General features: G+C 31.1%; 1 protein-coding gene across 3 annotated transcripts in view; it reads right to left on the bottom strand.

The window, feature by feature from the left end:
• The window catches only part of LOC134706774 (zinc finger protein 1-like), a 44,078-nt gene that overhangs the window by 22,993 nt on the left and 5,676 nt on the right, over positions 1-15,409 (bottom strand). Inside the window, exon 1 of one of the 3 annotated variants that reach the window (XM_063566041.1) lies at positions 3,982-4,144. The exons of the other annotated variants lie outside the window; for them this stretch is intronic. Coding sequence (XP_063422111.1) covers positions 3,982-4,015 — 34 coding nt within the window. The 5' untranslated portion in view covers positions 4,016-4,144. Of the gene's footprint in view, positions 1-3,981; positions 4,145-15,409 lie in introns of those variants that run through there. 3 annotated transcript variants of the gene reach the window in all.

The following is a 15,409-nucleotide window of genomic DNA, read 5'->3' as shown; positions in this document are numbered from 1 at the left end:
CTACCAAAAAGGGCACAGAATATAATAAAGGTGACAAAACAGTTTTCTTTGTTTCCTCGATTTGAAAATTCTCAACGTTCAAGGAATGATTTAGCGTCTTCCCTCTGAAAATGAATTAATTTCTACCTTGGATATAGTCAAGTCTTAAATGGCTCGTGCCGCTAATTCACCTGAAGTGGTATAATATAAGGTTTCGAGTTGCCCGATTAAAGACCTCAACACATGGCATAGGACTGACAGAAAAGAACAGTTACAAACTGAAACAAAAACCTTACAAATGTCTTTTCTGATTAGTTTTTTCACTGCCTCACGAAAACTGAACATAAATCTGGGTTCTTAAAATGTTTTAATTATTTTAATAATCAGCTGTAAAAAGAAGCTTTATTGTTGATCTGTCAGAGGGAAAAAGGTAGCTGAATGGGCTAACAGACCTTCGTTTTTCAAGCATGCAGTTTCCTATTTATTTTAGAAACAAAACATTTGAATGAAAAGAAAAATCCTTAATAGAAATCTTAGGCAAAACATTCATTACTCCAAAAGAAAGATTGACATGCATGCACTTATATCTATGCTTAAAATAACATAAAATACCAAATTCTTGTTTCAGTACCATTTCAGACTAGTCTCGAATTTATATATTCCCATACATACAAACAATGGAAATCAATTATTTTGTAAATTTTGTCCAGTCAACTATGTCATAGTGAAGTTATATAGCATAGGAAATGTAGGTTTAAAGCATTATTGATTTAACTCAATTCAACTGTAGCAGGACAAAACCATGTCAACATGTGCTGTGAAAACAAGACAAGACGATCTAAACATGTACAAGTGACAACAAGACAAGACGATCTAAACATGTACAAATGACAACAAGAGAAGACAAGAGAAGACGATCTAAACATGGACAATGACAACAAGACAATCTAAACATGTACAAATGACAACAAGACAAGACGATCTAAACATGTACAATAACAACAAGACAAGACAATCTAAACATGTACAAATGACAAGACAAGACAATCTAAACATACATGTACAAATGACAACAAGAGAAGACGATCTAAACATGTACAAGTGACAACAAGAGTGGACGATCTAAACATGTACAATGACAACAAGAGAAGATGATCTAAACATGTACAATGACAACAAGGGAATACGATCTAAACATGTACAATGACACTAAGTCAAGACGATCTAAAAATGTACAAGGACAACAAGTCAAGACGATCTAAGCATGTACAATGACAACAAGAGAAGATGATCTTAACATGTATTTTTTTGTACAGAACAACTGTCATAAAAACACTACTTAAACAATAGAATATTGAGTAACATGTTGACGAATAGACTATTGGATGAAAAACAGACCCACACATGATGTCCATCCTCTACATAAAGCAAACCAAGTGACATAAAGTAACTAGAAGTGGAAAGCTTATTCATCTTCAAACAGTTAATTACATAGAAATTATTCTAAACTGTGAAGTCCAAGAATTTCATTTCCGACTATTATAGAGACTGGTTTATGGTTAGTTTACATTATGTGAAAGAAATATATATTTCATTTCTTGTAAAAGCTCTTCGAATACCAATTGCAATATTTTTTATGTTTGAAAGAATTAAGGTTATTAATACTGTATCAAAAAAAAATATCTAATGTCCGAACAAAAGCTGTCTCACTGGTCATATAAATCAAATTATCTGCAGTTAAACCACCTACGGACAAAATGCAAATCATCTAAATGCAAATATTCTATCATTTTTACTTCATGTGCATTTATACATATCAATTAAGGGTATTCTTTATGATTATAATTGTCAATTTTTCCAGATGAAAAATCCAATAAAATAAATGTTCTCAAAATCTGCACAATTAAATAGTGAATAAAAAATAAAACGACAGATTTCCATGGTGTTTCTTTTGAATATAAATGAGGCTGAAATAAATTTCACTGTCAACCAAGCATATAATCTTTTTTTATCAATTAATCCATCTCACTCAAAAAATAATGATGAGCAAATATCGTTCATCAAATCTTCCGACATGATGGTAGCATTTGTTGAGGTGACAAAAACATAAATTTGTAGCTGTATTCTATTATCGTTCTGCTTTGTAACGTATCTACGGCACGCGCTACCTTGCTCCCTTTGGGTATTTATTGATATTTGAACAAAGCCGAATATCACACCTGAATGGGTTTTAATGGAAGTTCATTGAGTGAGGTAAACGGTCTTTGGTCTCAAGAGAAGGAATACTCAGTAATTTCCCATCTGTACACTTTTCCTTAACAATCTCTTCATCCATTGAAAACACTCAAGTCTAAAAGAATTTAATCACAAACTTTCCTAGACTTTACTTGGTAAAATGATATAATTAAAGCTCTAAAATAGATGAAACTGAAATGCTCCGAGACCAGATGACCCTTCGTAAAAGTAATTAATGTAGGTCTGATTTAAATGGTCGTAAGGACTACTTTTGGATAATAGTAAACACTCTAAGAAAGTTGTTTTGAAAGAAATTGACTAGTAACTTTCACATGTGTTAAAACATTTGCTTCAGTCAAAATCAAACTTAGTATGACTATAACTTTAAATGACAGACTTCATAACATAAATACATATGTCAGAACTCTTCAATCACAAACAATTATCTTTAAAGTATAGAAAGTAGCAACCCTTAATATAGAGTCAATTATTCTATTATATACCTGGATGAACTCATAATGAATTGCCATGGAAACAGAAATTTATATCAGAAATTGTATCTCCAATATTACCCATTTCCTTGGAGAAATATAAAACATTTATCATTTAATGGACTTTAAGAGAATTTATCAATACCTAATACATAACAGAGCAATGTTTAAAATTCACATTTTTTTTCTCCTCTTCAAGTTAGAATATTTATAGACAATTGGCCAAATAAATACTCAGGAAAAACTTTGCTCATAAAGTTAAGTTCTGCAAAAAGTTTTACTCTCAAGTTGAAGTTTAAACTATGTAAATGTTGATCAAGATTATACATAGTTTGATCAATCCCCACTATCACACTATAACCAAGGTTATATAACCTCCTTGCTCTAACTAAATATTATTTCTTCAAGCACTTGAATATTCTTACTTAGTCCAATGATCAATGCCAAAAATATTCTGAAACTGGTCAGTCACTCGTCAGTACTTGAGTCATAGCTAAAATTGAAACAACTGAAAGATAAAGTCATAAGAAAGTCACCTACTTTCTTCCCCATCTAAGTCAATGATCTCAATTGTACAACTATAAATATGATACGCATAAACAATACTTATATTTATATTTTGTCATAACTGAGTCATTATACTGATGTTACACTTATAGGATATCAGCTGGTAAAAAAAATACCTTTTTGATATTAACTTAAATTGGACTTGTTTAATCTTTAGAAGATACAAAGGGTGGACTCATCTACTATAACAAAAGATTTCAGAACTTATCATATAAATGATTCTATCATTAACATTCCAACCCTAGAACAATGTAGAACACCTTTGCCAAAATACCTGACGCCATTTTGATCTACCTGTAAGCACACTTTGAATAAATTATGTTAAACATATATCATTTTTGAACATTTTGAAAATCCAGCTTAATCCATTTTAAGATTTTGAATATAGAAACCAAATTAAGATCTAAACTTCTTCTTTAACATATATAAACATTTGCGAAGAACTGCTAATGAGATTAGACATTCCACCTGCACACAATTATATTTTTCTTTTATAAATTCCCACAGTCATTCTAAACATCCACAAATAAAGTACATAAAAATAAAGTTATTGACTGCAAAATTAATGTGGATCAAACAAAACACAAGTATCAATGCAAATACTTCCATCATCAATCTAGACAAAACATATCACCAGACTACTAAATCTGAAAGAATCAAAGTTAAACCCTGCCACGTTTGTCCTACCTGTAACCCTGTAAAAGTTTACCTAGTTTCTTCTTTCTCAGCCTAGTTAACATCATCTTTGAAGAATAAAGTTTTGGTAATCCAAGAACGTGTATAATCCTCTCAGATAATCCTTGTAGAATTAATCTTTTACATCTCTTGGTACCTATGGTTTCTACCTTAAGTAACAGGTTATGTCAACAAAAATCTACTTTTCTTACTTTGGTTTCTATGGTAACTGCAGCACACCTAGTAGGTAACAAATCTTGATAGGTGTATCTGAGAGGTACCAAATGGGAGCCTAGTGAAAACTTTTCAGACTTTGACAAAACTTTTCTTGAATTGCGTTACAAATGAATTTTATGACTTTTCTTCACTCAAAATATTATTGCTTATCCTGAAACTTATACAAAAATACTTTTTATCATAAAAAAATACTATTTAACTGAGAGTTGAATGTTTTTTTAGCATACAAAATAGCATTAATGTTTAACACCTGTCCTCAAGTCTTCATCTTCAATATAGCCACTTGTCTTTTTTCTGGTGGTTGCACTTTTATTAGGCAAATATATATCTACATATACTCAAGGTATCAAGATGATACCAGACTAAATTGCTGTTTGTATATGAATGGTTTGACAAATATCAAGGTGCAAAGTCAGAATGTAAAACAGCTGCTAATGTTTTGTCAACAAGCTCAGGACATTTACCCATGTGGTTACTATGACAACTTGTAGACTGAATAATTTCCCTAATTTACATGCTTATTCAAAATTCAATCTTTCTAAACAGGGGATGTATCATTCCCAAACTTTTATTTTACATGAAAAAAGTTAACTAGATGCATTATTATAACTTTTTTCATGTCCAAAATCTTTGTTATGTTTGAATAGAAAAAGACACATAATGAAATATATATGTTAAATTAGAATTTATTAGAATATATATAAAAGGAGTATGTATCCATGGATTCAAATGAATCTGTTCTTTTATTTCCAAAAATAAGAATCTTTAAAAGTCATTTTTTACAAATAAAAAAAATCTTATCATTCACCAAGAAAACTTTCCATTGATTGTTTTCCCCAAAAATTTGTGTATCCAAAGAAAGTCAATCTTAATTAATGCAATTTTTATGCTAACAAAGGTTGAGTCATACTTGACAATATTAAAGCCATCTCTACAAGGCAGCCTAGATACCCGTCCATTGTTAGGACACAGTTCTTAATTTCTCAATACACTAGATCAATTAAGACACACACGTTGGATTGTGCGATTTCTCAATCTGACAGGATTCTTTCAGATTACAGAAATATAAAATGACATCTCCCACACGCCAATTTTAATTTACAATGTTTTTCCAAACAAAGACTTTGCTAAGACGATCACCCTAAAGTAAAATATGGTCACTGTCATTATCTCTTAAAAAAAGTTTGAAAATATAAGAGAGGTGATGAATCTGTTAAAGGAAAGGTTTTTTAATACTGCCTTAGCCTTTTTTTTCAAAACAATAGGCTTAAGAACTTATCAATGGAATCCAAAAGATAGATAGTAATAACAACAAGATACACCAAAAAAGTAAAAAAATATCTTAAAATGCACAAATTCTCATTATTCTGATAACCTCATAAAAGGCAGGCATCATTTCATTTATATTCTAATATTATAACTTCTCTGATTAACTTTCTTCTTGACTTGTTATTAATGTTTACACAGAGATGAACGTTTCTACGATTTATTCCACGTCTTTTGTCTCTTTATCAATATCCAAATTCATTCGCATGTTACAAAAGGAGCTAGTGCTGCGACCTAAGCATCAGCCAAATGAAAAGGTAAACAGAGCCAAGAATTGGCAATAAGACATTGAAGATTGTGTTTACTCTCAAGATTATTTTTTTGTCTAGAAACAGGTAGTTAATTAATTCATTTCTCTTGGTGTCCTTATGTGAAGAAAATATTGATTGTATTAAATAAAAAGAATTTCAGATATATCTGTAGGCGACAACAAAAATTTCAAATTCCTTTAAAAAAACTTCTCTAAAGTCCCATTGTCCCTATCAAAGTTTTCTTGATTGAACTTATTGATGGATTTTTTTTATTGTGAAAATTTTAAAGAAAACAGACTGATCTGTTGGAATATATTCTCATCATAAAAGTTAAATTTGAAACTTGGAAGGATTTGGATGATAATGATCAAATCACAGTTTAGGGTTTTCTCTGACCATTAAGTCTTGGATGAAAACATTTTAAAGTTACCACTGATGACTTAGACCGAGCTAACCCTTGATAGGGATATTTGGAACTTTTAAAAAAGGAAAAAAGTTTCAATTATGTAAACTTTTCCATAATAACAGAGTTATATTTGCTTCCAGATTTTTTTTATATGCAACTTTTGCAACTGTACTATCTGTTTAGACAAAAGAAAATTGCCTTCTCACTTAGATTCCACCTTCAAAAATAAACTGCCTTTGATTGAAGAAAATACAACTCATATTTAGAAACTTTAAATTGCAAAATAATTGAATTCTGATGAGATGTATTATTAGAACCTATTAAAAGATTGTTTACGCTGTTGGTCAATATACTGTAATTGTCTTTACACCAATTTCTGACTTAAATTCAAAATTTTAATAATTGCTTTATAATTTGGTTGAAGCCTTCAATATTCTTCTATAAATAAATCAATGTTTGCTTTGATTGACCAGGTGATGAAACTTATTTTTACATTAAGTGAACAGATTGCAGCCTTAGGAAGGTAGAGAAACCCTGCTGTACAGACAGAATACAGCAAAGCCCTTCAAATGGACATGTCTTAATTACTGATGACAAATTTAGTAACAACGGAATGAACAAATTTAATCCAATATCCAGAACAATGAAATAGTGTCACCTGAGAAATACCTTTAATTGACAAAAGTAATTAACAAATTATACCTTGTTTAAATTGGTTTCCGAAGCACTCATTTCTACCTGTCATTGATATGTATAGGAGATTGATGAGTTTAATGATGACAATTGATGACACAAATGTTCTAATAAATTCACCTTTTACACACTTTCAGCTCTTTTTTTTTATGCATATATATGTATCCTTCTCAAGTTCAAGTTTAAACAAGAATGTGTCTATTATAGTTCATGAATGCCTCACTAGCACTATCCTTTTCTATGTTCAGCGGATTGTGAAATTAGAGTCAAAATTCTTATTTGGCAATAAAATTAGAAAGATCATAGTAAAGGGAACATTCATACTAAGTTTCAAGTTGATTGAATTTCAACTTCATCAAAAACAACCTTGACCAAAAACTCTAATCTGAAGTGGGACGGACAGACGGATGGACAGACAAACAAATGAATAGACACACAGACTGAACATTAATGACCCAAGGTGGGACATAAAAAAAGTCAATTTCTTCAATGTTCTGTTAACTCATCAAGATTTTGAATTGGCAGAGGCCCCTGGACCCTATACCCAAGGAGTAATTCCATGAGACTGCAATATGGTAGGTAATAAGTTATATCTGGATCCGATTTTAAAGGAGTATAAATTTGTCATAGGAATCGGAACAAGATTCTACTTCTGAATTTTACAAAAAAGTGTGCTTAATTATTTATAAAGCTTATAAAATATGTCTTTTACGTATACAAAGATGTTGCTGCGAATGGAAACATAACTCTAAGGTTAACTCTTCCACCTAATATGTAATGGAATTCAAGATTTTGAATTTTCTAAACTTTTTCAAATGACATGTAACTAATCATTATTAAGTGACTAAATTTTTAATTGTTCGACTCCATATCAAAAGATACATGAAAGATAAACACTTCTTGAAAAATTTGCATTCCAAATAGTGAGTTAAGCGTTACACTACCTCCCATACTTCACGTTCAGTCATTGTATTTCTGATTTTACTTTTTATTAGAACAACTATTGTAGCAGACAAGGTATGCTCACTAGGTGATACATAAATAAAAGGAAAAGGAAACAATATCATGGCATGAACAATTTCAATAATTTCCTGCGTTTGTCATTTTACAATAATTACACCTGAGCATGTCATTTCCAGCAGAAACCTCTGAAGTCTCATTAACCAGGATCACTTACAGAAATTACCTGGATTTCTACAGAGTATAGCCAATAACAGGTAGAACTACCACAGAATAACTTCCCAGGAGAGTCATAAAAACACTAGGTACTTTTCTGATCATGTCATCATTATTTTTATTCTAATTTGATTAAAATCAATGACAACAGAGTTAAGCTAATTACAGGTGGTTGGAAGACAAAAGAAATTCTCCAAGGAATTTGTGCAGAAGTTCAAATAGCTTCACAGAGTATATAGAAATGAAAAAGGTTATGAAAACACATTGTAGAACTGTTCAACTTAAGTTCATTATTGGACACGACAAATGCTATCATATCCTATTGTCAACTGAACTAATTCAACAACTGCATATCAAAAAGTTTCAATACATACAATATTGTTCATTTGAGTTGTAACCTTCAAATGGCAATCCCCTATTCTAAAAGGCATAGTAAATGAGAGTAAAAAATAATTGCTGGACAAATTAAGGTAAGGTTTGCGTACACAGGGAGATAACTCGAATTCAAATAATTGAAAAAAGGAGGGACCCGCCATTTTGAATTGCTTTGATTAACCAATGTTTCATAACTACAAAATTATCGAAAATAAAACAACACCTACCTCAAAATCGTCGTTTTGATGTAATTTTATCAAAATTTGAATCATACAAGTAACGTTATGACCGTCAGTTTGTTGGTTTTCATTTATATGACGTCACGTTTAGCCATAACGTCTTTGTGCAAAAACAATTCATGAAGTTTCGCGGAGTTTTATTTTATTTCATAAATGTACATTTATATGCCCCCGTCGTAGCAAAGGGGGCATTGAGTTATATCCTTGTCTGCTTGTACGTTGATCTGAATGTGCGTATTATAGTGTACGTCCGTTTTTACAAAATTGTGTTTTTATGGCTTGTCCGTCTTGTCCTTTCACAAGACAGAAGTGTTGTTTATTATGCTTCAAGAACCCCGGTAACTTTTTCACTGACTGCTAAGCTGTCTTTTTATTGAATTTGTAAGTCTGAAACATGCTGTTTCCGATTTTTTTGCAGTATGAATACAAATTATAGAAACTCAGGCTTGAATAATAAACGGCACATTTTTGTGACATTTTTAGTCCATTTAGTTTAAAAATTTACATAATGCGCCATGTGTTTTACTTTTAGAGGATTCATATATAAATTCTCAGATATTTTTATTGCATGATTTTTACGAATGACAGAATGTTGAACTTGGTCTTTTACGCAAATACGCAGACAACCCACACATTTACATCATTCGAAATCTATTTTATTTTTATCAATCACTTTTACAACTGACGGACTGTTCTAATAATATTTGTTCATGGATGCATTTAGACACAACTATTGTATTGTGTCGTCCTGAACATGTCTGAAGTATTTGCCACTGGACATTTTACAACCTCTAATAAAAAAAACTTCTATGCATATCAGTCAACTTGGAATCAATTTATCTAAAACAAAGATGGTAATATGTGTCTCTACACATGCACGGCCTCACTATAAAATCCGGGAAAGTGTTAGTTTTTAGTTTTTCTCCGTATATAAGAGATCATAATAAAGTAGTGACGACGTTCGGAGTTATTTTATGAGGTCGTTTTCTGAATTTTTCGTTTCTGTTCTCCAACTTTAGTTTGCTTTTACCAAATGATCTAAAATTTATACGGAATGCTTTATAATGTTTCATGTTTATGTAAGAGGGGGCATCATCAGTATCCCATGGACACATTATCCATCTATTCCAAGCCCTAACGTTTCATCCAACTGCTGCATACACATTATTTACCAAACATGGTGCAATGAAGCAATTTTCATTTCTTTTAATGGCAATTTGAATGCTTTTCTAAGATTTAAAATTTACAGTTTGAATATAAAAAAAAGATGTAGTATGATTGCCAATGAGACATTAACAACTATAGGTAACCGCACGGCCTTCAACAATGAGCAAAACCCATACCACATAGTCAGCTATAAATGGCCCTGATAAGACAATGTAAAACAATTCAAACGAGAAAACTAACGGAAGCATGGAAAGAATATAAGTGTTTCCTTCAAAATCAGAGTATTGTTCATGTATTGATGCACCAGTATGACCAGAGTTAAACACCTCCCCTTCCGACTGATAGTTGTGGGCATAAAAAGTAAGAGACCACATCAAAAGTTTAATGTAGGATAAAAAAAAAACTTAATTCACATAGTTAGTTCACAACCCGCCCCCCCCCCCCCCCCCCCCCCCCTCATAACTTAATTTAATTTGGGAAAATTGTTTAACCGATATGGATATATGTAAAATCGATGTCAAATTAACAAAACTTGCAGCAACTTTTATCCCCCCCCCCCCACCCCAAACTATTTGAAATAAGTTGTTTACCCTACATTGCTCTTTTGATGTCATCCCTAAGTTAATCACTGTTTTCTCTAATTGATTATGGTCAATCCCAAAGTGTTACAAGACAAAATGATTCTTTATAAAAAGATGTTATTAATTAAAAGATGACTTTGTTCTTTGCAGAGCAAAAAAAAATTTTTTTGTGTTTTACAGAAATGACAAGATATACACATATAACGGCTATTTCCGTAAAAACGAGTTCGGGGACATACCAATTTTATTAGCTCATTATAATGCAAATAGTTTATTCCTTAAGTTCATAGTTTTTTACGAAAACGGTGGACCCGGAAAGGGGATATTTTTGGCTTTTTGTTGCTATGGCAACGGATTTTTTTAAATCCAAAAATACAAAAATCTTGTTTTTAAGAATTTTTTTATGATATTTTTAATTAAAATTTATTATTAATGAATGGACCATACTTATTTATGCATGTTTTATTTAGTTTTATTTTTTAATAGTCACTTACATACATTATTATTTCAGAAGAATTCAAATAGAATTTTCCCTAAAAATCGTAAAAAATCGGAATTTTTAGCTTTTCACCAGAAAAAACGGGACGGGCGATGTTCGATTTTTTTTCATTAAATTATTGGGTATCCCTCCCTGAACAAAATGATGTATCGTATTGATATAATATCACTAAGAAAAAAATCCCGGTTTCATGCAAACCTTACCTTAACATACAGACGAGTTGATTGCACTTGCTGTAAACCCCAGTTTTGATACCAATAGAGTGGGGGTAAAATAAAAAGCCCAAAATTCATGTCTCAAACATTATGTCTCATGGCGCTTATTTTCAGAACACCTAAAACTTCACATAGATGTAAATATTCTCGAGTGTGAGAATGTCATCAATTTTCATAGGTGCAATCAATATATATGCAAATGATGGAAGCTCCCAAAGAAGATATGATTCAGAAATGAAAGAATTGTTTTATTTTCAAAGCACTGATTAAGGTGGTACCTAACACTACAGGGAGGTAACTCTGTAAAATCAGCTAAACGTTTTAATTACGTTGTGTTGTAAAAGGAATATTAAGCTTCTTAATGATCAAAATTGGTGTTTGTCAAACTGCTATATAACCAGTGTAATTTTTCTGACAAAACGGTTGGTTAAAATTTTTTGATATTTTGATATTTTTGTTACAGGGTCAAAGTAAATACTTTTACAAAATTTTATGAAAATTAAACGAGCCAAATTAATTTTAGTGAAAGTGTTGGGTACCACCTTAAACCTGTTGTGAGGTATAACTTTATGAAGATAATATTAAATGCTGACTGTTACTTGAGTTTGCTCTCCATGGTAGGTTTCTGCTTATGGAGTTGTTCATGGCTCAAAAATAAGAGAATGAAGAAATATAAAGGTGTAGAAAGTGAAGATCTGCCTATGATATAGACAAGGTACAAAAACATGTACACTAGAGTCAGAGAATGACAATTTTATAACTAAGTTCCACCACACATTGGAAACCTCAAAAACAAATATTTCAAAACTGTCCTAAATTATAAGGTGGACAACTTTGCGTAATTTGAGTATGATCGCTGTTCAAGGTATAGGACTGAAGTAAAACTGTGGGAGTACTTGATGACATAAGCTGAGACTGTATCCTTGGTGTTTCTGATAGGCAGACAGTAGAGCAGACAGAAAGACATGAGGGTGGACCCCCCCCCCCCCCGGTCACTAACAGATTATGATGCTACCCTTCTTTGATTGTTTAGGAAGACAAAAACACATGTATTATGTTTTCAATCTCATTCTTCATTTTGGGACTTCATCTCCAAGTCTATATCAACATGATCATAAACATACGTAGGTCGAACATAGGACACTGCTTATGATATAATTTATCAGGAACCTTAACTCAGAATTAACCTAATCTGACAACTTAATTAGATTAAGATATTGTTTTTCAAGGTGTGTTGTTTTCCAACAGGTAAATATTTAAATTTACCGCATATCTGGAACCCTTCAACAAAGGAAAGTTTCAAAACACAGCAAGCTCTTGTGATTCAGAAACTTAAAATGTCAACAAAATATATCTTTATTCTAAAATTAGACCAGAAAGATCAATTATTAATGTATTAACTTTGATTTTAGAAAAACAACCCTGTAACGAACCAGTATTGCATGGTGCAGTTTTTGTACATGATCATGTTTATACCAAAAACACTTTAATCAATCATCTATTTAAAAAAATAGATAAGTTTCATTTCTTGAAACTTTGAAAAATCTTACCTATAAAAAACTGTATCTTAGAATTCTAAAATCATATGCTTCTGAAACAGTTGCATTTCGTTCCCTTGGAGTATCTGAGTCTGTTTGAATGAAAGTTTATAGTTTGATACAGCCCCCTAGTTACACCTGATGCAAATTAAAACAATAGCCCACCTTTATTCACCTGTATCAGTTTTAATAACTATTATAGATAACAAAGGTCAACAGGTGAAATTTATTCTGATTTAAATTTCCTGTTCCAGACCTACACTGATGATTCAGTATCCATCTGATACTTTCCCTTTTCAAAGGTTACAATGATGAATTTTCAGTAGATGGTTTTATATGTTGGGTTTTTTTTTAAATGTAAAGGAAAGTTTTCTCTTGATATGAGATTAACTGTTATGGTGCCATTGGAAATCAAAGCATAAAAGTGCCACTGGAAATCAAAGCATAAAAAAACACCTAAATTGTATATAAACAAAGGAATTCTCCATTTTTTCTCTTATTAAATCACTACCAAAATCAAGATATTTAAATCATTCAATATTGAGGAATTGCAAACACTACCTCATTTTCAAATGACCCCCCCCCCTTTTTTTTGGACGATCAATGCATTTGAATGGGGACATATGGCTGGACCCCTCTTTTTAAAATGGCTGGATCCGCCCCTGAATATGGAAAAAATGGGTGCAGTTACTGCAGTATGATAGCTGGTCACATTGGGATCTAAGCTTGAAGGATTTGCAGATTTAAAAAAAAACGTGACATGTACAAGTCAAATAATTAAACCTGAAAGAGGGAAAGGATTTAGTCCGATGGGACAATGGAAATGACATGCACTATTATGGAAATGAAACATCTATAAGAAAAAGAGATTTACTTGCCATTCACATTTATTTTGGACCTAAGCCATACTTACATATTTTTTAAGGTTGTAATAGGAACCACACATATTCTTTAAATTAGGATATTTTTCAAACAATACTACATTTATTTTTGTTGAGTTCAATGATAAAATATAGAAAATGAAAAACTTCCATAAGGGACATTTATAATTCCACACAGAGCTTGATATTAAACTCACAATTTTCCCCCTCATTTCAACAATAAAAAAAATAATTGCTGTCCTACAACCCTATTTTTTTTAAAGTTTGTAACAGGAACCACACATATACTTTTATTTGGCCTAAATACTTTTTTATAGTTCAGGTTCTGTTTTGTCTATGTGTTAATAATAAAATAACTCTTAATTTTAAATTTCCAGAAGATTGTTACACAAAAAAAAATTCTGCACAGCTAAGCTATTGGATCTTTGAGAAGAGTACTAGGATCTGAAAATTCTACTAAAAACTTCTTTTATTGTCATTCATCTTTTAAATATAAACGATTCTTCACAAATTTTCCCAAAAAAATATTGACAATTTTTTAGTTTAAAAAAAACGTCTGTATGGTCTATGAAAACAGTGTCAGTAAAGAAGTCGTTCGTTTCATTCTCGTTTCATTCGTTCTTTCTTTGGTTGGTTTATACAGTTATACATCTCACAGCTGAACATTTTCATAACAGAACAAGCCCTTTTACAGGTAAAATAAACAACCAATGATACACCTGTCTGAAGTGAAAGACAACCAATCACACAAAAGCTTTCAGCCCTATTATCTGATCAATAAAGAAAACAGCTCTACAATGATAGCATTAAATAGTTGTAATCTCAGGTAATTGTTACAATTTACCTGATTTTACCTGATTATTTACAGTTAATCTCCTCAATAAATCATAAAGAGATGTCATAAATGATATTAATCATATTTAAAATGTTGGTTCATGGGATTTTTAACTGCTTGACAAGTACTTAACTTTTGCTCATTTTTTTTATTTCTTTGCTTTATTATCAATAGAAACGAGGAAAAAGTAAGTCTGTAAAAAATGTTATTTTATTAAAAAAATCATCTTTTATGTTTAATCAAAAATTTGAAAATGTGGGAAAGTGTAGATAGGACTAAACATTATAATAAATTTTTAAAACATTTTTTTTTCAAATACAACATAAACAAAGATAGTGCAATCCTTAATAGAAAGTCAATGCTTCTGTTATTGACTGGTTAACAACAAATAAAAGATCTATGTTTTCTCTACATTGTTCTTGGACAGGGTGATCTACTGTATCCATTTGTTTAAACAAAACTGCATCCAAAATTTACTGTTATTTCAAACTCAGAGGACCAGAATTTCTCTGAGTACAACATTATTAAGATCAGGATTTCGATTTCAATAACTAGACCCAAGGATTTCAATAATAAATAAGTACTTTTAAAATCCATCTGGCCAGATTTTTTTTAAATTTTGTTCACTTGAAATATATACTTATTTTTACTGCATATCTATTCTTTTTTTTAAAGTTAAATTTTACAGAAAAGTTTCAAAACAGTTTGTTACATTTTCAGGAATGGCCAGGTGCAAAACTAATTTTACTGTTTATCTTTTAGTCTAAGACAGCAGTGATAGAAACACTTAATAACAAACTATAGCAGCCAGAAACCTCAATTTTATCCTTGTTCTTTTTATTTTAACCATTAATTATACTGTCAAAAAATTCTGTTAGATTATGATGAAATGACAATGTGATCTTTTGGGGTGTAAATTATTGGGTGTTCTGAATGACAAGTCAATTTAAGAGGTTGTGTCCAAAACAGCTCAGGTGTGATTATTTTGTAAGTAATTTACCTGCAGATTATCTTGTCATGTGACCAACACGCTTTGTCACACG

Source organism: Mytilus trossulus, chromosome 2, assembly GCF_036588685.1.
Source record: "Mytilus trossulus isolate FHL-02 chromosome 2, PNRI_Mtr1.1.1.hap1, whole genome shotgun sequence".
Classification (NCBI taxonomy): Eukaryota; Metazoa; Mollusca; class Bivalvia; order Mytilida; family Mytilidae; genus Mytilus; species Mytilus trossulus.
This window is presented reverse-complemented; position numbering and strand designations above follow the sequence as displayed.